This window comes from Rhinolophus sinicus, chromosome 18 (genome assembly GCF_057876585.1).
Source record: "Rhinolophus sinicus isolate RSI-liver-muscle chromosome 18, RSI-T2T, whole genome shotgun sequence".
NCBI classification, from domain to species: Eukaryota; Metazoa; Chordata; class Mammalia; order Chiroptera; family Rhinolophidae; genus Rhinolophus; species Rhinolophus sinicus.
Genome location: NC_142518.1, coordinates 109,399,796 through 109,425,452, shown reverse-complemented (window position 1 = coordinate 109,425,452; position 25,657 = coordinate 109,399,796). Strand labels below are relative to the sequence as shown.

General features: G+C 51.4%; 2 protein-coding genes across 2 annotated transcripts; both read right to left on the bottom strand.

Moving 5' to 3' along the window:
• Positions 1-4,080: 4,080 nt before the first annotated feature.
• CNGA2 (cyclic nucleotide gated channel subunit alpha 2) lies at positions 4,081-10,498 on the bottom strand. Its single transcript, XM_019711228.3, has 6 exons — positions 10,389-10,498; positions 10,081-10,173; positions 9,293-9,463; positions 8,059-8,166; positions 6,280-6,386; positions 4,081-5,953 (listed from the first exon to the last, which is right to left on the bottom strand). Exons 1-6 carry the CDS (start codon positions 10,496-10,498, stop codon positions 4,548-4,550), a joined length of 1,995 nt encoding a protein of 664 aa, XP_019566787.3. The 3' UTR covers positions 4,081-4,547.
• A 9,266-nt stretch (positions 10,499-19,764) lies between these two features.
• Positions 19,765-24,849, bottom strand: FATE1 (fetal and adult testis expressed 1). Its single transcript, XM_088794767.1, has 4 exons — positions 24,456-24,849; positions 23,341-23,581; positions 21,119-21,197; positions 19,765-20,320 (listed from the first exon to the last, which is right to left on the bottom strand). The coding sequence occupies exons 1-4, from the start codon at positions 24,646-24,648 to the stop codon at positions 20,189-20,191; spliced, it is 645 nt and encodes a 214-aa protein (XP_088650893.1). The 5' UTR covers positions 24,649-24,849; the 3' UTR covers positions 19,765-20,188.
• Positions 24,850-25,657: the final 808 nt, after the last annotated feature.

Below are 25,657 nucleotides of genomic sequence, written 5' to 3'. Positions count from 1 at the left end.
GTGAGGCCAAAAAGGAACACCCACGGAGCCCATAGGTAGGGGAGTCATACCACTATAGTCTTGCTGGCGGCTGGATTGGAGACACAGGAAGCAGGAGCCGCACGATCCACAACCTGCCGTCTGCTTTTCTGCCAACCAACCTCACTTGCCAACTGCAATCTGCCGTGCTAACTGCAATCCCTGCTTGCCAGGCACCATCCGCTACTAGCGTAGCCACGGCAGTTATATTAGTGGCCAATGGCTCACTGGTTACAGCTGACGGCCAACTAGCCACAGCTGATGGCCATCCAATCAGAGTTGATGGCCATTTACTACCTGAGCCAGCACCTTTCTATGTGAGGCTGAGAGCCTGGGAACTGCACTTCTGGCTCTGTCCCCACAGGAGACAAGAGGTCAGACTAACTTTAAGATCCAAACTGAGGGACACATAGATGCTGCTGAGGCTGGGACTCAGGCTGGGCCGAGGGAGGGGCAGCAGTCTGCACGCCAGGCAAGGGCCACCAAGGGTCAGATCCAAAAGGAAAGGAGAGTGGTGGGCGGGAGCAGGGGTTTTTGTTTTCTATAGAAGGTTACCAATGCAAAGAAAAGGAAATTGATGGCCATATACAAATAGGGCAATTTACCTTCGGTGGATATTTTCAAAGGAAAATGGAAAACACTCCAATTTCAACATTTTAAAATTAAGAGCAGGGAACATCAGATTGCGCTGAATAAATACAACACATGATGGAAAATGGACTTCAGTTCTTACATTACAGCCAGTCATGGGAGAGAAGCGGGGGTGGAGGCCAGCAACAGGCAGGAGAGAGTCACGCTCTGGCAGAAAGAGCAATCGAGCAGGGGGCTGGCAGGGGAGCAGCTGAGATAGGCACTGTCTGCCTAGGCTGATATCCAGGTGCTCAGACAAGCATCCACACCACGTCCACACAGGCGTCTACACGGGCACGTGCACACGTCATGCACACACACAGACAAATTCTGTCTCCTACACACACACCCCAAGCTACATGGATAGTCTTTCTGTCCCTCTTTCATCCTTTCTCAATAAGAAACTCTGTTTAGATGAGACGAGACCAATTGCTAAACAGACACTTGCAGTCCAGTGTGCGAGGGAGTGTTATATAGAAGGCTGTGGGGCGGCTCAGAGAAAGGGCCTGTGAACTGAGTCTCAGAGGAAGAGAATACAGGAAAGGGTGATCCAGGCAGAGCGAACAGCATGAGAAAAGGTCTCAAAGCTTAAAAGAACATAGACCTGTGAGGCACCGCAAAAAGTCATGGGTGATTGGACCCAAGGATGTCTGGGGAAAGGGAAGCTGGGGGGACTGGGAGAACTGAGCTTTGCAATCTGCATAGCAAAACCAGTGGGCTCTCTATGGACCCAGATGAGCTACCTGCTTTGCCCTGGGGAAAACCAGACCCAAGATGCAATGTCCACCCACTTGATGTGGGTTGGAACTCGGGTACCCCTTGGGGCTGGACTGAGGGTGAACCAGGCTCCAGGGAGAAACACTGCATATTTCTTACTGAAACCAAGGCAACTGTTTTTCAGTGCAGTCATCCCTCTGCCTCTGGGCCCAGTGCCATCCTCGGGCTGCAAAACTAACAGTCTACTCCAGGTTCCAGCACATGGTGAAAACTGAGTTCCTTAGCACAGTGTTAGCAAGGAGCATGTGGGCAAGCAGCTGGCTGGGTCTTCCGGGACTCCACCTCCTTTGGGCTTTGCCTCTCCTTCAGTGAAGGGGTTTAGAGCCTTTTCTTCCAACCCTACACCCAAAAGGAGAACATACACAGAACACTGTTCCATTCTGACTGCTGCCTTCCTACTGCTGCCACTCTCAGGGACCAGGGCCTGGGCATGGGTAATTACACATCCCTTCAAGTGAGTCTACCCTTGGCTAAGGTTTATTACTGTAAGCTAGGGAAGGGGCCAAGAAAATACATTAAATTTAAAAGAAGTCTAGAAGAATGAATTCCAGTAAAAATGAATGGTGACACCAAAACCCAGTAAAGAAAAGTAAAGATAGATAAATTGGACAACACCAACATCAAAAAGTTTTGTACATCAAAGGACACAATCAACAGAGTGACAAGGCAACCTATGGAATGGGGAAAAATTGCAAATCATGTGTCTGATAAGGGGTTAATATCCAGACTATATAAAGAACTCCTACAACTTAACAACAGCAACTAAAACAACCCAATTAAAAAGCGAGCAAAAGACGAAGTAAACACTTTCCAAAGCAGACATACAAATGGCCTGAACAAGCATATGAAGAGATGCGCAACATCACTAATCATCAGGGAAATGAACATCAAAACTGCAATGAAATACCATCTCACACCCATACGGATGGCTACTGTTTAAAAAAAAAGAAAGAAAACACGTGTTGATGAGGATGTGGGGAAATTGGAACCCTGTGCACTATACGTGAATGTAAGCAGTTTCTATGGAAAGCAGTATGGTGGTTCCTCAAAAAATTAAAAATAGAATTACGATATGATACAGCAATTCCGCTTCTGGATATATACTCAAAACAAGAAAGAGCAGAAAATTGAACAGATATTTGTATAGTCATGTGCGTAGCAGTATTATTGACAGTAGCCAAAAGGTGGAAACAACCCAAGTGTCCAATGATGGGTAAATGAATGAACAAAATGCAGTTAATACAATGGAATATTATTCAGCCCTAAAATGGAAGGCACATGCTACAACATGGATGAATTTTGAGAACGATACACTAAGTGAAATAAGCCAGCCACAAAATGATAAATAGTGTATGATACCACTTATATGAGACATTTAGAGTAGTCAAATTCATAGAGACAGAAAGTAGATTGGTGGGTACCAGGGGCTGAGGGGAGGGGAAATAGAGAGTTATTTGATGGGTACAAAATTTTAGTTGGGGACGATGAAAAACTTCTGGAGACTTGTTTCACAACAATGTGTATGTACTTTATATGACCAAACTGTACACTTAAAAATAGTCAAGATGGTCAATTTTATGTGTATTGTACCACAATTAATGGAGGTGGAGAACTGGTATGCACAAAGGCACCTGAGTCTGCACCTAGATCTTCTTGCCCACTAATCAGCTCCTGTCCTTCGAGTTCCTGATCATCCAGTGGTGCCCACTCAAATACTGCTCCTCCAGGAAATCCTCCCCAACTCCTCAGATGTAGCTAGTGTTTCTGTCAAGACACGGCTGCTGGCGAATGGAAGCATAGGGGTTTTGGAGTGTTTGCTTGCTTCCCCAGTGAATAAACATTCTCCTCTGTGCCAGACATGTTGCCAAGGCTACAGACAGAGCAGTGAGGGAGATTGTCTTGGCCCTGCCCTCAGAGCCTACAGTCTTGGAGGGAAAACCAGATCCATCAAAACCAACCACATAGTGTGATATGAGCCACCGAACACTGTGAATGCCTAGAGAGGGGGTGATTGACTGCCTCATGAGGGAATGGGTGCAGTCAAGGAGGCCCTGTCCAAAAAGATGGTGCCTGAGCTGAGTCCTGAAGGACCAATAGGGCTTAGGCAGGCAGCGGAAGACAGCAGAGGGTATTCCAGGCAGCTGAGTCCTGGATAAAGGGAAAGGAGAAGTATGGGGGAAAGAGAGGGGTTGAGGGAGGAAGGGAGAGAATGTGATAGCAGAGTTGAGCAATAACCACTAACAGTTCAAAGGAATTTATTAACTTGTAAGTGCCTCTACAGATATTAACTTGAAGAGTCTCCCACCCACCACCAGCCTTCAGGGCCTCTTCAGAAATGTGCTGCAGTCAAGAGCTCCTGACCACCTCCTTCTCCCAGTGGCACTGCCGGTTACCTTTCTCCTCACCCCCTGCCCTGCGGTGGACCAAAAGCCAGGTTCATCATCATATCCCTGGTCCAGAGACGACTGCAGAGATTTCACCTCTGGTTGGCAGAAAGACAGCTCAACAGAGTAGGAGTTGTGGTGCCTGGCAGTGAGAGGCCTCCCTGAGTGAGCACCCTCTTTCTTGCCCCCCTCCCCACCCTTTCCCTGCCTTGGGAAACAGACACTGGGTACCTGTGCCAAGTGTCTGCAGCCAATGTTTGAATTACATACATGTGCATGGAAATGGGGATATTTAGAACATATACTAGAAAAGCAAGGGTCAGAACCAAACGGGAAGTTGCTAAGTGCAAAGACGCCTGGAGAGAGAAGAGTAATGAGGCAGAACGCACGCCATCCCATCTGCAGATGGGCTTCTTCAGAGTAGACTGTTGTCTAGGCTCCCAGTTCCAGGACAGACCCCTTGAAGACAATTCAGCTGCTCCTCTCTTCCTTCCTCAGACTTGCACAGGCTAAAGCTCCTGAAAGCCCATCCAACACGGTCTGCGCTCTGCACAAGCTTAGCTATTAGCTGCATTAGAAGAGGGCTCCTGGGTGATTGAGCCAGACCCTGGGGACAGAGAGGCTTTGGGGAGAATTCAAGGTGACAAGGGGATAATGTATTCAAATGTGAAGACATACTCAGCTCTTCTAGCTCCTGGGATCAAGGCCAAGGTTGGAGAGGCAGTTGGGCCCAAGCCCTTATGGCTTCTCGGCAACAACTGGCTCAGGGCTGTTCATCTCATCGGAAAGGTAATCGTCCTCATTGTTCTGCTTCATCTTGGTTTCCAGAACCGTGATACGTTGCTTGAGCTTCTGCTGGGCCCCTGTGTACTCGGCCAGCAGGCGGCCAAAGCGAGTATACAAGGTCTCCATGTTGGTCTCCAGCTGCTCTAGCTTCTCCTGCACACCCACCTCCATGCTGGCTGCCACCTCATTCTCATCCAGCAGCCCTTCCTTCATTAGGATCTCCCGGCCCCTCTCCTCCAAGACCTTCTTGGCGTCAGGGTACTCAGTCACAGCTTCCATGAGATCATCCTTGGACAAGCAGAAGAGATCTGAGTAGCCCAGGCTGCGGATATTGGCTGTGCGTCGATTGCCCATTTTGCTACCCTTAATGTTAAGGATACTGATCTCTCCAAAACAACTCCCAGCTGAGAGCAGGGCATACTGAGTGACCCCATCATCAGCCACCACTGCCAACTTGCCCTCATTGATTATGTACATCTCCTTGCCAATATCTCCCTTGCGGCAAATGTAATCCCCAGGGCTGAAGACCTGAGGACGGAGCTTCAATACAAGCTCCACCAGCAGGCCAGCCTCACAATCGTGGAAGATTCGCACTTTCTTGAGTGTGGACAGGTGAACGTTGATGGCTATCTCAGCCCTCAGCTTGGCTGGCAGGTTTTTGAGAACTTCCCGCTCATCCACAGTCTTCTTATTGGTCCACAGGTAGTCAAACCACTTAATGACCTTGGCTTCCATCTCCTTGCTGACCTTGCGGAACTGCATGTAATGTTTGACAGCATCAATTTTAGCCTGGAACTCAGCCCGGGTGGCATTCATGTTGGAGATCATGGAGCCCACATTTCCCACAATGGTGGCAAAGATGAGGACACCAATCAGGAAGTCGAAGATGACAAACAGGTACTCCTCATCCTTTACAGGGGGTGGCGTCTCCCCAATGGTGGTGAGGGTCAGTGTAGACCAGTAAAGGCAGTAGATGTATTCCCTAGCCAGGTAGCCATACTCAGGGTCAGTGATGTTGGGGTAAACCCAGGTGTCAACCCCAAAGCCAATGGACTTGGAGATGGCATAGTAGATGCAGGCATTCCAGTGGATGATGATCAAGATGTAGAGAACCAGATTACTGATGCGGAAGATATTGGGGTAACTGGTGCGTGTCTCAGTACGGTCAAAGAATTCAAACATGCGGGCAAAGTGCAGCAGGCGGTTAAAGCGCAGCTCAGGGATGTGGATGCCCACAGCAAAATAGACCAGGTCTGTGGGGATGATAGAAGCCACATCCAGCTTGAACTGCAAGGTGTGGATGTAGTTGTCCCGCAACTTCTTGGTATCTTTGACCAGCAGCCCCTGCTCTAGGAAACCTAGTAGAGATGCAAGCCAACATACCACCTCAGCCCTCAGGGCTGTTCCTCCCAATAGGCAAATGCATTTAACCCTCCTTCTCAAGGAGGGACATAGGAAACTCATGTAGCAGGGCTGGCCAGAAGGACCCTAAGAGATCACCCCCAATCTGAACCTCACTAAGCATGGGAGAACCATGGCATTCAAAAAGGGGCAGGCACCAACCCGAGTCCCAGCCAGGCAGTTGAGTCTAACCCTGTGTCAAAAGGACTTCCTGAAAACGTGGACTCAGTCCTTTGGACATAGGGGTCATACTCCTGCTTCTGCATCTCAGGTGCTCACTTACCTGTGCGCAATCGGATGACGATGTCCGCGATGTAGACCACGTCTGAGTAGTAGTCCAGCACCAACCACACTATGTAGTAGTCTTTCTGTAGGTCACTGAAGCAGGCTCTATAGAAAGACAGGGCTGGACTTTACCCTTAAAGCCAGCCAAGGTCCCCCAGAGGCTCCAAACTGAGTGCCCACTGTGTGGGGGGCTTGGGATGGCTACCAGGGGGACCTGATGAGACATAGTCAGCCTGGTGCCATGGGAGACACTTATTGACAAGCAACTTCTACTCCAACCCTTATTAGACCTCACTACATAGACATCACCACTGATCGTTACTTGTCTGTCTCATCCACTGGACTGTGAGCTCCCAGAAGACACATCTCTTAGTCATTATTGCATACTCTCTGCCCTAGCCCAGAGCACCAGGATTCATGTGTTCAACCATTGTTAGTTGAATGAAAACTAAGCTGTTGGAAGAATGAGCTATAATACAATGATGAATAGCCTCCATGCTCATCTCTTCAACATACACCTATTGAGAACCCAACATGGAGCACTGGCCAATCCAAGTGAGAGAGAGGGTGCTAGCCTGGCTTAGGCTAGAGGCAGTGGGAATGGGGAGAAGTTGGAGACTGCAGCAGAGTTTTAGGAGGAACTTGTAAGATTTGATGACTGAATGTGTAGAGGCCTAGGGAGAGGGCAGAGTAGAGGATAGAACCCAGGATTATGCCCCAGTGAGTGCCCTGGGTCAAAGAGGGGAGCAGTTAATTCTGACTGGTCACATTTAGAATAAAACCCTAGCTCCCGTCCCTGGCACACAGACTCTGCAGAACTGGCCTGTGCCTACCTGTCTGACTCCCTCTCACCACCCACATCTCAGCTAAAAGGTATCACCTCCTCAGAGAGATCTATCCTGACTATCCTTTCTCTAGTAGCTCCCTGCTTTTAGTTCCTGGAATCATCTTGGGCACTTGTGTCGTTAATGTTTACTATCAGCACCCCCCCACCAGCCTGAGAACTCTGGGAGAACAGAGAGCATGCGTGTCTCTTTCAGCGCATCATTCCCAGCATGGAGCACAGAGCTTAGCACCCAATAGTTGCTCATTGAAATCCTGACTGAATGAATGACTGGAGTAGGGGATGCGTCGGGTGGAAAATGCTGTCAGGGAAAGTTCGCGTAGTGTGGCTTTGGAACTGAGACTGCAAGGTTGAAAATGGGGAGAGGAAATTTTCTCTTGAGGAAACACCATGTTCAAAAGTAGTGAGTGCTGGGGTTGGGGTGTGTCTAGAAGGTGGAACTAGAGGGAAGGCCATGCTGAGGGCCTGAAATTCATCCTGTGGGCAAGGGGGGGGGGCATTGAAGGGTTTGTGAGGAGGCAGTGACATAATCAAATCCCAGTTTCCACCAACTCGTTGCAAGTGTGGAAGATGTATTGGAGTGGGTGAGACTGCTTGCCAGGAACGGGTCTGGTGCTGTTGTAGTTATGCCAGGGAGAGAGGATGAAGGCCTTGCCTAGGACAGTACTGGTGTGGCCAGAGAAGTAGGAACAGATTACAGACACCAGGAAAAGGACAACAGGATAGACATGAAGCTTTGGTAGCATATTAAATTGGGGGTGAGGGTCGGGGGGTGGGGTTAATAGGGCAGAAGGAGGTGCCATTAGCAAGGGGGAATCCGGAAGGAGGGCTAATTTGGGGTGAGCTCTGTGTCCACAGCAGGACCGGTATGCTCTCCACCCCAGGGCCTGTGGACTGCTTTGGCCACCCGTTTCCAGCCCACTCGCTGCTCACCTGGCCACCAGCAGGCACCAGTTGTAGAGGACGGGCATGGCGACGACAAATAGCCAGCGGTAATACCAGTCCCCAGCCGGGTCCAAGACAAATAGTTCAAATTTCTTCCTGAGGAGACAGACAGGGGCCAGGCTTGAGGAGCAGGTCCCCAGTGTGGCAAAACCTCCCATTCCCAGAGGCCAGGGGTCCCTAAAAAGCAATGCTCAAGAGGATGTGCAGGGTGAGGGCGAGGTTGGCTTAGGGCCCACTTCTCCGGGAGCCACAAGCTAGAACTGGGCATCTAATGAGAGTTCAGATGGGCAAGGGACACCCCTTTTCCTGTTCTAACCCCCATGCCCTCGGGAGGCCCCTTGCCTAGAGAGCAGGACAAGGGGCAGTGTTTTTATTGGGGTGTGCCTCAGAGCCTCGGGAAGCCTCGGAGAGACTTCCAAGTATGATCATGAAGGCTCGGGACCTGTTCCCACATCTCTCCCAGAAAGAGAGAGGAACTCCAAGCAAGTGAGCGCCACATGCTTCCTGCTCACTCCACCCCAGCCCTTTTTGCTCCCTGGCCTCCAGCCCCCAAATCACTTTCCCAGATGCTGCATCCTGATTCGGCAAGAGCTCTTTCCTACACAGGCCAGAGGTGGGGAATGTCAGTTTGGCCAGACAGCTGCAGTCGCCCACTCCTTCCTTCTAGAACAGACCCTTCAGCTCTGCCTTCTCTGCCCTCCCCATCCCCTCGTGCTCACTTGTTCCTGGGCCTTGCCTGCCAGCCAGCCTTCAGCATGACCTCTTCAAAAGCCTACCTCTGTGCCTAAATTGGCACTGGTATGGCCACACTGTCAACAGCACTCCCTAACTGTGCCCTCCTCTGCATTTACTGACTGGTGGAACAGCAGCTGCATCCAAGCCCTTCCCTTGCCCACTTTTAGGTGCACTTGACACTTGTTTCATGAGCAACAAGGGGACATCTGGCAAGGGGCAGCTTAGGTGAGAAAAGCCACGAGGGACTCCTATGGCAAGCGGGCCACTGGCTGTTGGTCAGGCTGTGGGCGAGGACAGTGGAAATATTCTAGAGTTAAAACCATAGCAGGTCTCCCCTGTCGATCCCTTTCCCTGCCATGTCAGGACTTGGTTTAGACTCTAAACTTTAGAGCCTAGTCTGCCCCTGGTGGTGGCATAATAAACCCCACTGAGCCATCTGCTTGCATGCTTGGGAGCCCTTCCAGTCCCACAGGCTGGATAGCTATACTTGGTGCCCTTGCCCTCGCCGTCCTTTTCGCCTTTGCCATCCCCTTGCTGTGTCGTCACAGTCTGGAGCTCAGGCCCACGAAAACGCTCGAGGAATGAATCAGGTCTAGGGTCCTCCTCGCGGAAATTCTTGCTGGCCCACTCTCTGATGACCCCCACCAGGCGAACAATCCTAGAGGTGAGAAGAGAGATCATGAACCAGAGAGAACCAAGTCTTCAGAACCTGCACCCAGGAATTCAGTGTCTGGTGAGGGAGCTGGGAAACTAAGAGCCGGGATCAGGGCTGATGCTGAGGACAGCGAGCTGGGGCTCAGACATGACTCTGAATGCAGCTGAAGGGGAAAGGGAAGACTTCCTGTAGGAGACGCTGTCTCAGTTGATTGTGAAGAACAAATAGGTCTCCAGGGCAAGATGGAAGAGGTGCTAAGAGAAGACAGGCCAGGAGGAAGGTTGGCCGAGGCTTCCTGATTTCCCTATAAAACCTACAACTCTGGGCTGTGGACCTCAGGGCCCTCCATGTCGGCCCCTCTGCTGGGAAGGATCACCCTGCCACCCCCCCCTCCAATGCTAAGACAGGCAAGTCTAAAGGGAAACTTCCAATGGTCACTCCAAACGTGTTCACAGGAGCCTCCTCAGGAAGAAAAAGTTGAGCTAGGATAGCAGTGACACTGCTTCCCGGAGGTCTTGGTGGAAAGTCCCAGTGGGACTGAGAAGAGGAGAGCCGTGTTAGCCACGTTGGCAGTCCCCCTGGGTGGGAAGAGGTAGCAGCAGGGCCCTGGTGGAACTCACCTTCGAAAACCACCTCTCCCCCTCTGGGGGGCATCCATTTCTGCCAGCCTCTGCAGTTCTGAGGAGGTGTCATCTTCGGGTGCAGACTGTGGCCTGCAGAGGGAGGAGCAGAGTTGATCGAGAGTTCTCTGGGCATGCTTTATCTCTTATCAGCACTCCCAGTTCCTGGGAGGGGCCTAGACACCCCAGGGTCCCTTTAGAGAGTGTCCTTGACTCAAAAATCATTTGCTCTGTGACAATGAGGCAGAGCTGGGAGGAAGTAGCAGCCTCCAGGCCATCCTGAAATGACCCAGCCTCAGCAGACTCACCTGCTACTGGTCCCTCGGTCATCTTTGCCATTGGCCTTGATGGCAGGAGGTGCATGATGGTTGTGATTATTGGCTGGGGAGCTCTTCACGCCATTAGATTTTTCTGTCATCGTCCATGTACAACTGGGACCCTCACCTGACAGGAGAGGGTAAAGAGGAAAGTCACAGAGGACCCTAGCACCCATATAAGGCAGGAGAGCTGCAGGTGAACATGAGAAGAGAGCCAGGGCCCACCTGGCAAACACCAGCACCATTGGGTACTGCTACGGCAGTGCAGAACAGGGGACCCCGCATTGCCTAAGTGCCAGGCTCCAAGCACCAAGATCATAACGCCCTCCCACCCTTATAGGGAATTTAAAAGGCTAACAATGCTAAATTGCAAAATGGGTTTCTTTTTCATTTAATTCAGTGAATTTTTTGATATATGAACTATCACAGCTAATACAAAAAAAAAACCAAACAAAAAAAACAACCTGTTTAAGCCATCTTCTGGTGTCCTGCTTTGCAGATGTCTGGCACATACTTAGGCTACTGAGTACCTCCAAACCAGCTGCTGCCCCCAAACTCCTGCCCCATCGGAGGAGATGTATCTCCTTGGCCCAAAGCAGCTGACATCACCCCCCTCCCACCCCAGTTCTCTGGTTCTCCTCGCCCAAGACCACCCTAGAGCTCATGCTCCTTGGGTAGGAGTCCCATCTCTCATTGACTTCTTCAACCAGGGACACCGTGTCTGGGTTCCTTCCTTTCAGCTCCAATCACATTCTGTCCAGCATCCCCCTCCTACCCCCCCCCACCCAGTAATGTTGCTGAAGCTGAGGAACAGAGAAGAGCTCCAATGGGCTCCATAGGCAGTGGTCCATGTCAGGACTCTCTCCTTTGGGCTATGGGGAGCCTTGGAAGAGCTGAGCAGGAACATGACAAGGACAACATTATATTCTAGAAAGATCCTGATGGCTGCTAGATGGAGACTGGATTATAGGGGAAGCGAGAGCTGAAGCGAGATAACAGGAAGAAGACTGGAGAAGATGGTGCCACTGAAGCCCGAGACAGGGCAGAGTGGAGAGCTACTTAGAAAGGAGAATGAACAGGACTCAGAGAAGGATTGGGTATGGGGAGCAAGGGAGAGCAAGTGGGAGGGATCATGCAGGAAGAGAACACAGAGTAACGGTCCAGGGCAGAGCCCTGGAGAGCCCCAACATGTAAGAATCTAGTAGAGGAGGACGTGTCCACAAAATAGACCGAGAAGAAGCAGCTTGAGAGGGAAAAATCCAGAAGAAAGAGAGACAGGAGATGGTGTTTCTCAGTCTCTTGCCAGGGAGTCAGGGAGGCTGGGGCAGGAGACACTCAGAGCAGCGGTTCCCCGCTGAGGCTGGTTGGTACGCCCTACCATATTTGGTCAGCAGTGGTCAGAACATCCGCCAGATTGTCTGTGACCTGCCCCCCTTGAACAAGAAGCTTGTTCCAGCTTCTGGAGCTGTCACCATGGTGATAGGAGGCGCATTGGCCTCTGTGGTGGGTGGTAATAACAAGCAGCCTCAGAACTGCTCACCTGGTGCTCTCAGGGGACTACAGTACCGGGATGCTAATGAGCAGACCTGAGGGAGAAGAACCTGCTTGGGCCCTAGAGGCAGCAGCCCATGGAGACCAAAACTTCCAAGCAACACAAACAAAGCTGAGGCTACTCACATTGATCAGGGTTTCAGGGCTAGCCTCCTGGAAGCCTGGAGATTAAGAGAGGACATAACACAGTGAATGAAGGGCAGGGCGAGAGGAGGGGCAGTGAAAGGCAAGTCCATTTCAGGGATGGAGGTGTAGGGAGGCTGGGCCCAGGGTGGGGAGTGAGCTGTGCTGACAAGAATAGGGCAGAGGAGACCAAGGACAGCTTAGGCTTCCACTATATCAATTAGTTGATTTTAAAGGATTATGCAATACTTCTACTTCTGGACAAGATGGAGTAACAGGGACCAGATATACCCTCCAGAATGAAATAACCAAACTCAGGGAAAATGTATGAAACCACAGTTTTCAAGACATTAGACATTAGGCTACCATGGGCAGTGATCCCTAAGAGACAGGAGATAAATGAGGTGATCCCTACAATTGCTGTGGATTACTCTCTTGTGAGTTTCCAGGCCATGGCATGGAGAGAAGGGACCCAGGTGCAACCTGACAGATTTACCTAGGTTGAGAAGACAGAGAAGAGAAGGAGACCAAGGCAGCTAGAGTTTGCAGAACAGAGTACTGGAGAAGAGAGAGCTGCATACTAGCTCCAGTGGGTCTTCCCAGAGGGCTCATGAAACCCCCCAGGTGACTAGGTGTCTATGGCGACAGAGTCCCAGAGAGTAGTTTCCAGGCTCTCGGCTTCACATGGAAAGGTGCTGGCTCGGGTAGTAGGTGGCCGTCAGCTGTGACTAGTTGGCCATCAGCTGTTACGGGTTAGGCATTAGCCACTGATATAACTGCCGTGGCTACATTGGTGGATTGGTTGGCAGAGAAGCAGACGGCAGATGGCGGGTCGTGTGGCTCCTGCTTCCTGTGTCTCTAACCCAGCCGCCAGTGAGAATACAGTGGTATAACTCCCCTATTTATGGCTCTGTGGGTGTTCCTTTTTGGCCTCACCATATCTGGTGCAGGGAGTGGGACCAGAGGCCCCATATGACAGTGTCCCATCCTGGCCTCAGATTCAAGTTAATAGCAGGCAAAGTTTTTCCACTGTGATTGGGAAGGGAACTCATCCATGACTAACAGCCTAGAGAGGCAGGCTCCAAGTCTCAGCCAGAAACTAGTGTCCCAGATATTCAATTCTGGCTACTGCAGTGGAAAAAGTCTTGGGCAGCAGACAGAGGATGGTGCCAAGGGGAGCGTCATGCACATCATTAATGGCAGGGCATGCGGTAGGCAGGCAGGGCAGGCCAAGGAGAGCCAATGGGAAGCTAGAATTTGAGGGTGAGGGGCAACTTCTTCATTGAACAGCTACCACCAGCTAAGCCCTTGACCTAAGTTAACTCACTGAAACCTCACAACAATCTGACAAGGTTGATACTATTGTTATCCCCATTGCACAGATTCACAGGCAAGTAATCTGGCTGCAAAAGCACACTCAGCCACAGGGCCAGCCTGGCCAGTGAACAGAGCCAGAGACTTGGGCAATATCAAGAGGAGAGTTAGGTCAGAACTGCACCAGGCCCAACAGGCTCTTGGGGCTGACTTTTGAGTGTAGAGCTGAAGTTGCAATGACCCTTTGTGCCCCAGGCCTGGGGGGATAAATGGGAAGGAGCGTCGGTCATGGCAAAGGAGAGTTGTAGGAGCTGAGGGTAGGCAGCCCCCAGCTGGAGGCGGAGAGAGTGCCTGTCATTCACCAGGCAGGCAGTGGGTCCTTGGTGCTGATTCGCCTTTGGCTATCATCAGCCACCCTGAGGTCAGGTTCCAGCCAGCACCTTCATGAAATAGATGCTTGAGAACTATTTTTTTTTAGTGAATAAAATCTCCAGTAAAGCACAGAGAAGGCAGGGTTTTGCCCAAGAGGCCTGGCAGGCCTGCGTGGATGATCACTACTTTGACAAAGTTACCTAGTGCGACACAAAGGAGTGTCTAGTACAAACTCCATTACATCAGAAAGTTGCCATGGTTGGGCCACTTTTGCCAAGAGAAGCTTCATTTCTTTACAAATATAGGGCTGGAGTAGTAACTATATATGACATCAGGCACACTCAATCCATACCCCAGGACAGGCTGGACTCGGGAAAGAGTAGGTCATCCCCCAGCCCCTGCTGTCCTCACTGAGAAGCACCTCTTATGAGCTCCACATCCCCAGGTATCCAGGCGCCATCTCTGTTTCCTGGGGGCAGTCACTGGGCCCCTGGACTCCACATATCCCAAACTCACATGACCTTCTCACCCCAGCCCCAGTTCCTGTCTTCCTGATGCCTTCTCTCGAGAAACACACATCTCTCCCCACATGTGATCAATCTAGAAACCTAAGAGTCATCTTTGATAGCCCCAACTCAGCCCCGAATCCTATTGGTTCCTCTGCTGAAATCTCTCCAGTACCTTCTCCCTGTCCATCCTGACTCCTGCTGCCCTAGGCCTGGACTCAACCCTTGTCACAACCTTTTGACTCATTACTTCTCAGCCTTCAGATCCCCTGCCATTCCTCTTCTCTACCTTCCACAGCAGGATGAGTACAGGTAGTCCACACCCGGGTCTGTCTGTCACTCCTGATTCTAAAACCCATGGCCATATGCCCTCCCCCTAGAAATCAACTTTCCCAGGCAGGAACTTGTCTGTTTTCTTCAGCCATTAATCTGCAGAGCCTAGCCCAGTGGTAAGCGCGTATGCATTTGGAAAGTGAATGAATGAATGGATGGATTTCCTAAACTTGCTCTGCACTTTCCCAAATCCACACCATGTTTCATGTCCACTTTCTCTCACTTTGTTTGTATCACAGACCTATCATGACCTGACACTGATTTACTTGCTTATTGTCTCTCCCCCACGAGATGATCACAGTCACGTGAGCAGGGACCAGGTGGAACTTGATCCCTGCTGGGTCCTAGGACTGAGGAGAGCGTCAGGTACTGGTTGAATGGATAGAGGTAGTATCATCACCATGTTAAATTCCAAGCTCTACTTGGGCATTCAAACCCCTTGCGGATCTCACCAGACCCATCTTTGCAACCTCATCTCCTGTGGGGTCATCATGGCGGAGCCTGATGGGGTGTGGCCATGGCTAGTTTTAGCAGTTCTGATGCCGACATGGCACCTGAGGGCCAACCAGGGACACATCCTGTCAGCCCCCATTGGGGTTCAACTCGAAGCACACGTGTACAGTCCAAGCACTCAGTGTCCCTTCCTCTGGAGAAGGCAGACACCACGCTGGAAGCCTCCATTTGACAAGTGGCACTAAGGACTCTGCCCATGTTCTGCCAACAGCAGGGCCCGATGCTGGCAGGAGGTCTGGAGAATAGGCCACCCCAGCACTAGCTGTCTCCTATGGCCGCAGTCTGACATGGATGGAGTCGACACTTGCTGGCGACACTTGCTGGTTTGGGCTCAAGCTGAGATGGAAGGCAAGCTCAGCTGGAGGGACAAAATGGGGAGCCTGTTTCTGTCCCAGGCTTGCTGCCTGGCACTAGAATCTTCCCTCAGCCAGAAGCCGCAAAGGCTTCACTGCAGATGCATTTGCCCAGATGGCCGAGGGGCAGGCTCCCAAAGCCTAAGAGGCTCACAGCAGGGTCTTTCCCTCAAGGTTCTTCTGAGGACACCAGGATGCAGCTTGAAGGGTTGAGAGCAAAGGCCACAATCCTACCAGGCTTTCTGGGAGAAGCATACATAATAACCCTCCACCCCTACCTCTGTTACTCCTCATATGCAGAGAGCCATGGAGCTCTAAGTGGCACACTCCCCACGCTCTGAGGCTGGGATGCCCAGAAATGCCCTAGGCCAGGCAGACAGTGACGGTGGGTGCAGGTGGTAAGGCCCACAGGCTCCTTCTTCTCTCCTACCAAACCCTGCCTGGCCAGGTAGCCCCTTGACCCCTCTGCTCCAAGCCTTCTCTAGCCACCCTCCTTGGGGCACTCCTAGGAGAAAACAAAGGTTCAGCGGCCTTGGGGCAAGCCTCACGTAGCACTCAGGGCCTTCATACTCCTAGAGCCCCGAGGATTTCATTTGGGTGCTTTGACAAGGGACAAAGTTTCCCACACAGCCACTTTCCCTCAGGCATACAAGGGCCCATGTCAAGCCCGGCTCTGGGACGTGCACACTCTCATGAGCTCCAGCCCCAACCCCGTGGAGGCCACTGGCCTATGGCCATAGGAAGGTGCCAGCCCTTGGTCAGTGGCTACCTCGGCCCAGTGCCAGCCCCTTTCCTCACCAATCAGACGGCTTCAGAGGCAGGATGTTCCTGGCCAGTCAGCATCCGTTGGTCACTCTGCAAAGCCTCCAATCAAAGACAAGCCCTTGGGGATGCATCAGCACGTGAAGCCAGCAGAGACCTCCTGGTGCTCTTGTCCCCAGGTCAGTAGGGTCTCTGAACCCCCACGCAGCTGGTAGCCTCCCAGTCAGAGAACTGCCCCACCTTGCCCGATGCCAGCAGGGGAGGCTGGCGGTGGCCCGGAGGAGCTCATGCCCACAGCTGAGGCAGGCTTGAGGCCCTGGCCCAGGGTGGCACCTGCCCACTGGAGAAGACTCCTGCCTGCTGGCTGGACGTCTGACCCTCTCACTGGGGCCCCGTTTGTCAGCAGGTGAGGAGTGGCTGCTGGGCTACCCAGCTGTGGAAGCTGCTTGTCTGTTTAGACTGAAGCACCAGCCCCTCCCAAGCTCCCTGAGGAGCCCTCCGTTACACGGAACATGCATCGCTCAGGGCTTTTTGTCTGGGGACTCAAAGCTACCAGCTCACTGCCCTCACACACCTGCCTCCCAGCCTTAGTCACAGCCACAGTTAGACTACCTGGCTAGAGGGCCAGCTAGGGAGAAACCTCGGAGAGAGAAGAGGTACCTGGACTGAGGCAGGGTTGAGGGGAATTCCATTCCTTCCCCTCCAGAACTCCCTGGACTTGGCCTCCAAGAGGGGCTGGGGTTGGGGAAGGGAAAGTGGGCAAGAGCCCTCGGATGGTGAGTCATTGGCTCCTTTTGACGAAGCCAGGATTTCAGGCTGCTCCCAGGTACAACAAAACCCCTCCATGTACCCTCACCTCCCCCACCCACATGCCCACCTTCTTCTGCCCGCCTCCCCACAGCTGCTGGGAAGCCAACGTGAGACAGAAAACCTGGAATACTGAGTTTCGACGTCTGCCGGGGCCAGTGCGGCAGGTAGCATAAACAGAGCCTTACAGTTTTCCTCACCTGCACACGGGGCTTGGGGCACTGGCTCCTCTCTCAGAGGGCTACATGGGGCGGCTGACATGTGACCCTGTGCACCAAGCCTGGGGCACGTCCAGGTGCACATATCTGCACGTGACAGCGAGAGTTGGCAAGGATGCACCCCAAGCCAAGCACAGGAGTTAGCTCTGGGGTGGGGGGGGCTTGATATTGAGAGACAAGGGGCTTTGTTAGCTACACCTGTAATGTTGGCATTTTTCAGGAGGAAGATATCATCAAGCAGGATTTGTGTAATTCAATATTTTTAAAATGCAACGTGCTGGCACATAGTCGGGGCACCAGAGAACGTAGTGGTCAGAATGGGCTGACTTATGTAGAGGGATTTTCCAGAGAGGGCATGCCCTAAAAGTCAGGCCTGTATGACCAAACAAAGCCAGCTGTCCCTTCAGGAAGCAATCAGGCCAGAATTGGTCTCTGGGGAGCCTGGTCGGAGGCCTTATGGCCAGCCATTTACTTCTGCTGGGTGCCACAGATCTGGAAGGCAATGGAAGCTAGCCCCTGCCCTCTGGCAGCTCATGATCCAGTGGGGGGACTGGATGTGTACCCCTCTAATACCAAACCTAGGCAAACCATCGGAATTTTCATGGAGGAGCAATAAACAACATGCTACAGAAGATCCCTTTCCCTCACGTCCAACTATAAATGAGTGCCGCCCTCCCCCTGCACTTATCCATGGGGAAGTTCCAGGCTTCTTGGGAGAGGGTTGGCCTCATGCTGGAGGGCTTGGGCAAGGCCATGGATCTTGGCAAGGAAATAGCATCAAGGAGGCAGATGTCCCAGACAGATAATAGCTAGAGGGTCAGTCAGGAGGTGCCAGCCCCCACACTAGGACCCCTCACAGAACCCTGCAGAGGGTCCACTGCCTGTCTCCCAGGCTGACATGGAGGCCAGCATGGGGCAGCTCTGGCTCCCACTTCCCTCTGGAGGCCCCTGGAGATGGAGCAAGCAGGCCACGCTAGGAATAGCCAAGCATTCACACCTCAGGGTGAGTGGAGGGACAGTCAGGGCCCAATGAAGGGCTCTGCTGTCACTCCCCCTGCCCAGGCGGTGTTTCTCCAAGGGGCCGCCACACTGTTTGTTTGCATCTCGGCTAAATTGCTCCCAAGGGTGAACCTTTGTTTCACAACATATTTTCAAGCAGACTTTTTCTGCAAACAGGTTTGTGTCTGCTCACGCACAGTCATGTCCCAAAGGCAGGTCTTGCCCTGCCCCCAAGCAGTCTCCTCTTCCTCTTAGCTTTCTGGCTGGAACAGAAGAATGGAGCAGCGTTAGGAGGGCCACTTGAGGACAGGCCTCCTGCCATCCTTAGCTCCAGGCCACTCCAGTCTGCGTGGCTTGCCTTCGATGTCATCAAAGGCAGGGGGTGGGGGTGGGGGTGGGGGCTGATGGCAGGAAGCCATGCATGCTGCCCCTCACTGAACCTGAATGGTGAGCTGCTCTCTTTAATTAGTCCCTGCACCTTGGGCCTGTCCTGAGACTACGGGGAGTGGGGGTGTGACCAGCAAGGAGGTCCCCCAACTTTCCTCCTAGCCCTCTAGTGATTCCTGGGGTGCCAGGGCCCATTTGAAGGGAGCAGAGAGGCTCCAGGTTCTTCTCAGACTTCTTGGCTCTCAGAAGTATTGCAGGCCCCAGAGAATCAGAGGTGGAGGAACCCCCTCATTGTACGGGAGCCACAGAGGACCAGGGAGGAGTGCGGCAGGGGCAGAGCAGGCTTGAAGACTCAAGTTTCTCCGTCTCCTTCCCTCCACCCTCCTTCTCTCACGCTCCCTCACCACCCCCTTGCCCCACGATCATGTTTATTTTATATCTCATGACTAACACACTCTCTCATCTTTATAGATGAAGAAGTCATAACAACTTTGGGGGATTAGAGATGGTCTGGTTAGCCACTAAAGCCAAAGAGAATGTTCTGGACCCCTGCCCCCCAAGAGACATGAATGTATCCCTTGGTCCCAGGGAAAGGGGCACCAAAGGCTTCCTGCAGCCCAGCGTATCTATCCCTACTGCTCTACCTAGCAATCCGCCCTGTCTGAGGTGAGCTTCACAGAGCTGCGGACATGGGGTTCAAAGCCCCACTGTGTGACCTCCCATCCAGCCTCCAGAGATGAGTCAGAGCCTCATCCCCAGCAAGCCTGTAGGAGGGACTCAGGAGAACACGTCCCAGACTCAGCCCTGACCCGGTCTTGCTGGACAACCCCGGAGCCATGTTTGCCTTCTCTGGTTCTCTGGGACTCAATTTCTTCCTGGGGAAATGGAAAGTTTTCTGGTCCCTTCCAGGAGATTTCCTCTGATTGAGTCCCTGCTACGCCTGGCCAGGACAAGCTGCTGCAGAAGCACTTCTTGGCAGGTACTCGCTGTTCTGAGTCCAACAGGAAGGACCTTACAAGCCCTGCCCCTAAGGAGGCCCCTGCTTGGGCTGGGGACAGTGCGAGAGAGGGTGAGAAGGGGAACCAGGGCCCCACATGAGCCCTGGATACAAGAAGCTCAGCCACCAGGGTTTGCTGCTATCACTAAACTTTTATTGAGCATTTTCTCTACGCAGAGCCCTGTACACAATGTAGAAGAAAGTTGAGAACATGTAGCCAAGCCCCTGCCACATAGGATGGAACAGAAGGGACAAGAGGGTCACCGTGGAGCCCTGATGGGCAGGCAGGAAGTGTCTGCCACTGGTGTTACTGGGGAGACCAGATGCCTCCCTCCTCGCCCTCCAAAGGGGCTGCATCTCAGCCCAGTCAGACCTTCCAAAGGGCATACCTGCTTTACCTCCCAGCAGTTAGGGTCTCCCCCAGAGTTGGAAAATGGCCTTGCCACTGCTGGGAGCTGCTGGGAAACTGAAGGAGGATGGGCAGAGGTGGCCCAGGGAGAGAAGGGAAGAAGGGGAAGGAAGAGAGGGCTCTGGTGGCAGCGTGCCGTGTGAAGCATTAGTGGCGCAGCCACTGCCACAGGTTGAGTGCACAGGCTGACACCAGCACGGTAAAGAACACAACTCCTTTGTAGCGCCAGGCGGTGACCTGGTTCTCCAGGGCACACAGACGCTCCGTTATCATGTGCATCTGCAGAGAGACCAAGAGAAGGCTGGTGAGCAAGGCTGTTCTGGGGAAGCCCGCACCCTGCCAGTAGGAAATGTATGAAGTTCGAACAGGAAGAGCCTTTGCTGCATTTTGGGAGGCCAAAGTGCCTCCTGGTAAGAAGCAGGCAGAGCACTGAGACCAGGGGGCTGGGGTGTGGGGTGGGCCAGGCTGCCTGTGTTGGCAGGCTCAGCTGCCTTGCCCCCTTCTCAGTGTGCATCAAGTTGTCTGGAAGAAGCCAGCCCTTCCCAGCTGTGCAGAGTGAGCGGGAACGAACATTTCAATGCTGGGGTGTACTGGCATGGGGGAAGCAGCAGCACGGGAGTGAGGGCCCCAGGATGGGGTGACACACAGGGGGCCAGAGAGGGCCACCAGGCCAATGGCCCTCCCCACCCATGCCCAAGGCTGCTGTGCTCTCTGCCTGAGAAGATCTGGGGTTGGTCTGAGACGCCTCTCTCAGACCTCTGAGCTCCATACCCTCTGCAGACTTCTCCATATTCCTACATTCCTTCTATGTCCTTCTTTTCTCTTCTCCTATTTCCTTTCCACGTCTCCCGAAAGACAGGCTAAGACTGAGCAGCAAGATGGGACTCCAGAGCCACAGGGACTTGTAGGAAGGGGAGGGGAGCCTGACCTCACCTCTGCTGCTAGCGGGTAAGGTGACTGAAATGCCTGCACAACCTCCAGGCGGGCAGCCCCATCACTGTCAAGGCCCACCCACACCAAGACACCATGATTCTGCTTCCACGCTCCAAGTGGGTCCCTGGCACAGTAGACACTCGCCTGCCTTCTCATGACTTCCATTTCCAGTCCAGTGAGCTCTTCCAGGCCAATCTCTGCAATCAAATCTGCCTCCGGGTTGCTGGAAAATAAGAAAAGACAGTGGGTCGGAGCAGCTGGTTGTCTCAGGCCAAGCCTGGCAGGAAGCACAGGAAAGCCAGGAGGGCAAGTGGGTATGGACAGGAGATTCCTTGGACAGTGTCTGTCAGGCTCCAGTCATTCCCTTCCTTGGTAAGTAGGTCCTGGGGCCTGAGGGCTGCAAGCCAGCCCAGCCCAGCTGCAGAACACTCGGAGGGCTCAAATGGGAAGGGGCCAGGAGGCTCAAGGGCTGTGGTGAGGAGGGAGCAGGTCCCCAACTCTCCAAGCATAGCCAACTGCTCCCAAGTTCTGCCTAGACAGTCTGCTTACCAGCCCCGCTGGCCCACCCTGGTCCCTGCCTAAAGAGCTCTTCCTTTCCTGTCGCACAGTTTCTGGGATCCATCTTACCACTCATACTGGACTTTCGTGCCTTGGAAGCTGCCAGGATCCTCCGGGCATTGGACATCCTCATGACTTGGTTCACTCGACATTATGGGTATCTGCAGCTGGGTCCCCTAAGGAAAGGGACAGTCAGTCACAGTAGCCTGCTCAGCCCCAGCTGAGGGGCTGCCCCACGCTTTGTCCAGGACCAAAGGCCCACCTCTGCCCCCCAGGAGTCACATGGTTTCCAGTGCAAGATGAGATATTTCACAAAAGGCTTCTTTAACACAGACCTACCACATTCCAGGGACCATTCATCCCTTTACCAATATCAAGTCATTAAATCTCATCATGACCCTTTGTTTGAAACATGTATTACTATCACCCCATTTTAAAAGATGGGAAAACGGAGACACAGAGAGGTCAAATAACTTGCCCAAGTCACACAACGGGTAAGTAGCAGATGGTTTCACTAGTGAATTCTATCAAACCTTCAAAGAGGATCTAATACCTGTCCTGCTCAAACTCTTCCAAAAAATTGAAGAAGAAACAATGCTCCCTAACTCATTTTATGAGGCCAGTATTATCCTGATAACAAAACCTGTGGTTCTTTCAAAGGCAGTAACAGTTCCATTATTTTTTTTATCTAAAAAAGTAATTGATAAATAAATAGAACTGGTAAATAATTAAATTTCCTAATTTTAAATGTCTAAATTTATATCTAAGGTTAATATAATGACTGTGGTTTTTTTTTTTAAGTGTACTCCTCTGGTCTTAACAGGTAACTTTAATTAATCCAGAGGTTAATCTATCACCACCACCACCACCACCTCAGTCTTAGGGGCATGAGTGGCTTGCTGGAGTCTGACTTGCTGGAGAAGATTGATTTGGCTTCATCATTTGGACACAAGAAGCCAATTCAATATTTCTGGCTTATTTTCATTCTCAGGAGGTCATTGACCTGGGAACCCTTTTTCTCTTTATTTATTGGGAGTGGAAGGAATCATTTCAGCATTTATCTTGACCCATTCCCTAGAACAGTCAGGTCCCCCATTCACCAACCTTGTTGCCTTTTCCCAGTAACCTTTGCAAGAGTGTAACAACCATTCTTCTAAAATTTGCCCTCAGCCACGCTGAATGTAGCTAACATAATCTGCCATAATCTGATTCAGAGTTACTGGACTCATGTGATTCCTTAGAACAGACAGGTCCTCCTCCTCTCCAAATTATCTGACTTTTCCCAGTATCCTTTGCAACAATATGACCACCATTTTTTTCTAGAACATTCCTTCACTCATGATGAATGTAGCTTAAAGGATTGGCTACAAAATGGTTAGATTCAATTGACTGGATTTCCTAACAGCCAGAAAGCATAGGAACCTCATTTGCCTTACTCTTGTTCCAGCCCTGAAATATATAATTTTTTATTTAAATATGTTTATATTTCTCTATTATATATTTATATGTAGAAATATATTTATATGTAATATATCAAATATAGATATATAGAGAAATATAGATATATTTAGCTATATAGACATAACAATATATATACTGATTTATTTTTTAATAAAGGAAAATGTCATTTCACACACACTAGAGCTTTGCAGAGTAAAGTATATATGTACTCCCCAAGCAATATGCACTTCAGGCATTCTGAACTCCCAAGGTTGAACTCCCAGCCTACCAAAGTATGACTCTGACCTCTTGCTGGATGTCCTTACCCTCATTTGCCTTTTTCCTCCTCCCCCAAGTCAACATCTCACCCTGCTCCACCTGACATTGTCAGGCTGTAACCCCTATAGTGGTACTCCCAACCGCAACCCAACCACCACATAGCAAAGGCCCCATAAAGTACCACTTTCTTGGGCCAGGTGCCAGTCATATTCCAAATCATCTGGCTTGCAGCGGAGCCAGCAGCCTTTGAATTCAAATTCTGTCGTCGCTGAGAGGCCCCCAGGGACGAGTATGCACGCTCTAATATTTCTGGGAAGAAAAACAAAGGCCCTAGGAATACCCAAAGAGGCTTCCTGGGCACAGGACACACCAGAAAGATGTTGGGTCCCCAAACTTCTTAGGAGTCACTCAACATCCATTCACTGCAGTCCACTGGCTAATCCCAGGCCTCAGTTTCTTCATCTGTTCAAAAGTATAGCAAGTAATTACTGAGGGCCAAGCTCTGGGCTAAGAAAGTTACTGGACAGAGCAATGACCAAGAGGCAAAATTGGAGCAATCAAGAAACTGACTGTCTGTGTGTATACCAGTGTAGATTCAGATCAAGAGACACATGCTTCCAAAATGATAAAAGCAGGGCACATGACAGAAGGAAGGGGCTACTTCTAGAAAAGTCAGAAACAACATTGAGGTAGAGACCTGAACGAGGAAGAATCCAGCCATGGAAAATATAGGGAAAGGGTATTCCTGGCAGAAGGAACAGCTAGCACAAGGGCTGTGAGGAAGAACCAGTCTTGAGGTGTTATAAGGACAAACACTAATGCAGTGTGGAGTGGGTCACAGCATGAAATATGTTGAGTAGGTGACCTTGATCACATTTTATAGATCATGGTAAGAAGTTTGGATTTCACTCTAAAGGGCAGGAGAAGGCATTGGAGGGTTAGGAGACAGATTGATCTGATTGATCTTATAAACTGAGCCCTCTGAATGTTTTGCAATAAACAGACACAGTGGTGGCTTGGACGAAGGGGAAAGCAAGGGACCACACATGTTGGTCCCATCCTCCTCCTCCGTCATGGGCTGCAAAATGCTCACATCAATCCCTTTCCCCGAACTCCCTGTCACTCAAGCCAGAAATACATATATATGCACGCCAAGACGCAATCACACATAGCCACACATCCATGCAAACAGAAACATGCATACATATGACTGCCCAGCCACACACATGTCTCCAACACACACACACAAGTGCAGACACCCAAGGGTAGGGACTTTTCAGGGGATCCTCACCATCTATCATCAGGTGCTCTTGACGTTGCCCATGGCTTTCAGGAGCCAGCTCTTCGGCCATGGATATTTCCATCTCCTGCGTGATGTTAGAGGGGCTTTCTGCCATTGCAACTACTTGTTCACTTGTAAGCTACGGCCAAGGATGCACACGAAGCAGGACAGAGAAGAAGTACTTGGAGAATCAGCTCTTCCAGGGGTAGGGACTCAGGGAAGATATATCCTGACATGGGGGTGGAGCCATACTCCCAATTGGGTGCAAACCTTGGACCAGCACCTTCTGTTCCTGCTGTATCTTGTTGGCTACATTCACGGCCTTCTCCTCTGCTACTCTGTAAGCAACATAGGAGAAGAGATAAGGCTCAAAACTTTGTCCTGTGAGAACTGCCCTGGCTCTCGGATCACCTGATTTGGCCCTATGGGGGTGGGGGGCGGGCAGGTGGGGTCCACCCTCCATCATTTCTAGAGAGAGGTAGGGACTGGCACACGACCCAAGTCAGTCAGTAGCCAAAGCAGAGTTAGATCCCAAGCCTGTCGTAGCTTCTGCAAATCCAACTCTGGCTAATAACCCCTGCCACGGGATCCCTCCAAAGGTGTCCTCTGCAGAGTATATCCTGTCTCTCCCAGTCCTGAGTTCCCCCACGGGAGAGATAGCCTTTGGATGCCCTGGGTCAGCCTGGGCAGGAACCATGAGAACCAAAGGAGGGAAATGCCAGAGAGGAAGGACCTGCCTCCAGCCGCTAGAGTCCCCAGTGTTCCCAGGCCCTGTACTCCCTCATGTAAGTCCGAATTCTCTCTTAGCTTCCCCGCGGGTTAGACCACTGTGAGGTTCATATGGACACTTGGCTAACCTATAGACTTCAATTATTCAATGAAACACTAGTCTGAGTATTTCTATGAAGGTGTTTTATAGCTGTGGTTAACATCTACAATCAGTGGACTTTAAGTTAAGAAGAATACTAACCCTGGATGTGGGTGGGCCTCATCCAATCAGTTGGAAGGCCTTAAGAGCAAACACTAGGGTTTCCCATAGAAGAAATTCTACATTGAGACTGCAGTATCGACCCCTGCCTAAGATTCCATCCAGCCTGCTGGCCTGCCTTGCAAATGTTGGCCTT

Excerpts from the sequence above, each read along its gene's own strand:
- CNGA2 (XM_019711228.3), bottom strand. The coding sequence starts at position 10,498 with ATGACAGAAAAATCTAATGGCGTGAAGAGCTCCCCAGCCAATAATCAC. Across the intron at positions 9,464-10,080 it reads GGGAGAGGTGGTTTTCGAAG|GATTGTTCGCCTGGTGGGGG; the intron begins GTGAGTTCCACC and ends TCTCACCTCTAG. Across the intron at positions 6,387-8,058 it reads TGGTGCCTGCTGGTGGCCAG|AGCCTGCTTCAGTGACCTAC; the intron begins GTGAGCAGCGAG and ends GTCTTTCTATAG.
- FATE1 (XM_088794767.1), bottom strand. The coding sequence starts at position 24,648 with ATGGCAGAAAGCCCCTCTAACATCACGCAGGAGATGGAAATATCCATG. Across the intron at positions 23,582-24,455 it reads GTGTGGCTGGGCAGTCATAT|GGCCTTTGTTTTTCTTCCCA; the intron begins GTATGCATGTTT and ends GGGTATTCCTAG. Across the intron at positions 20,321-21,118 it reads TGGAAGTCATGAGAAGGCAG|ATGCACATGATAACGGAGCG; the intron begins GCGAGTGTCTAC and ends GTCTCTCTGCAG.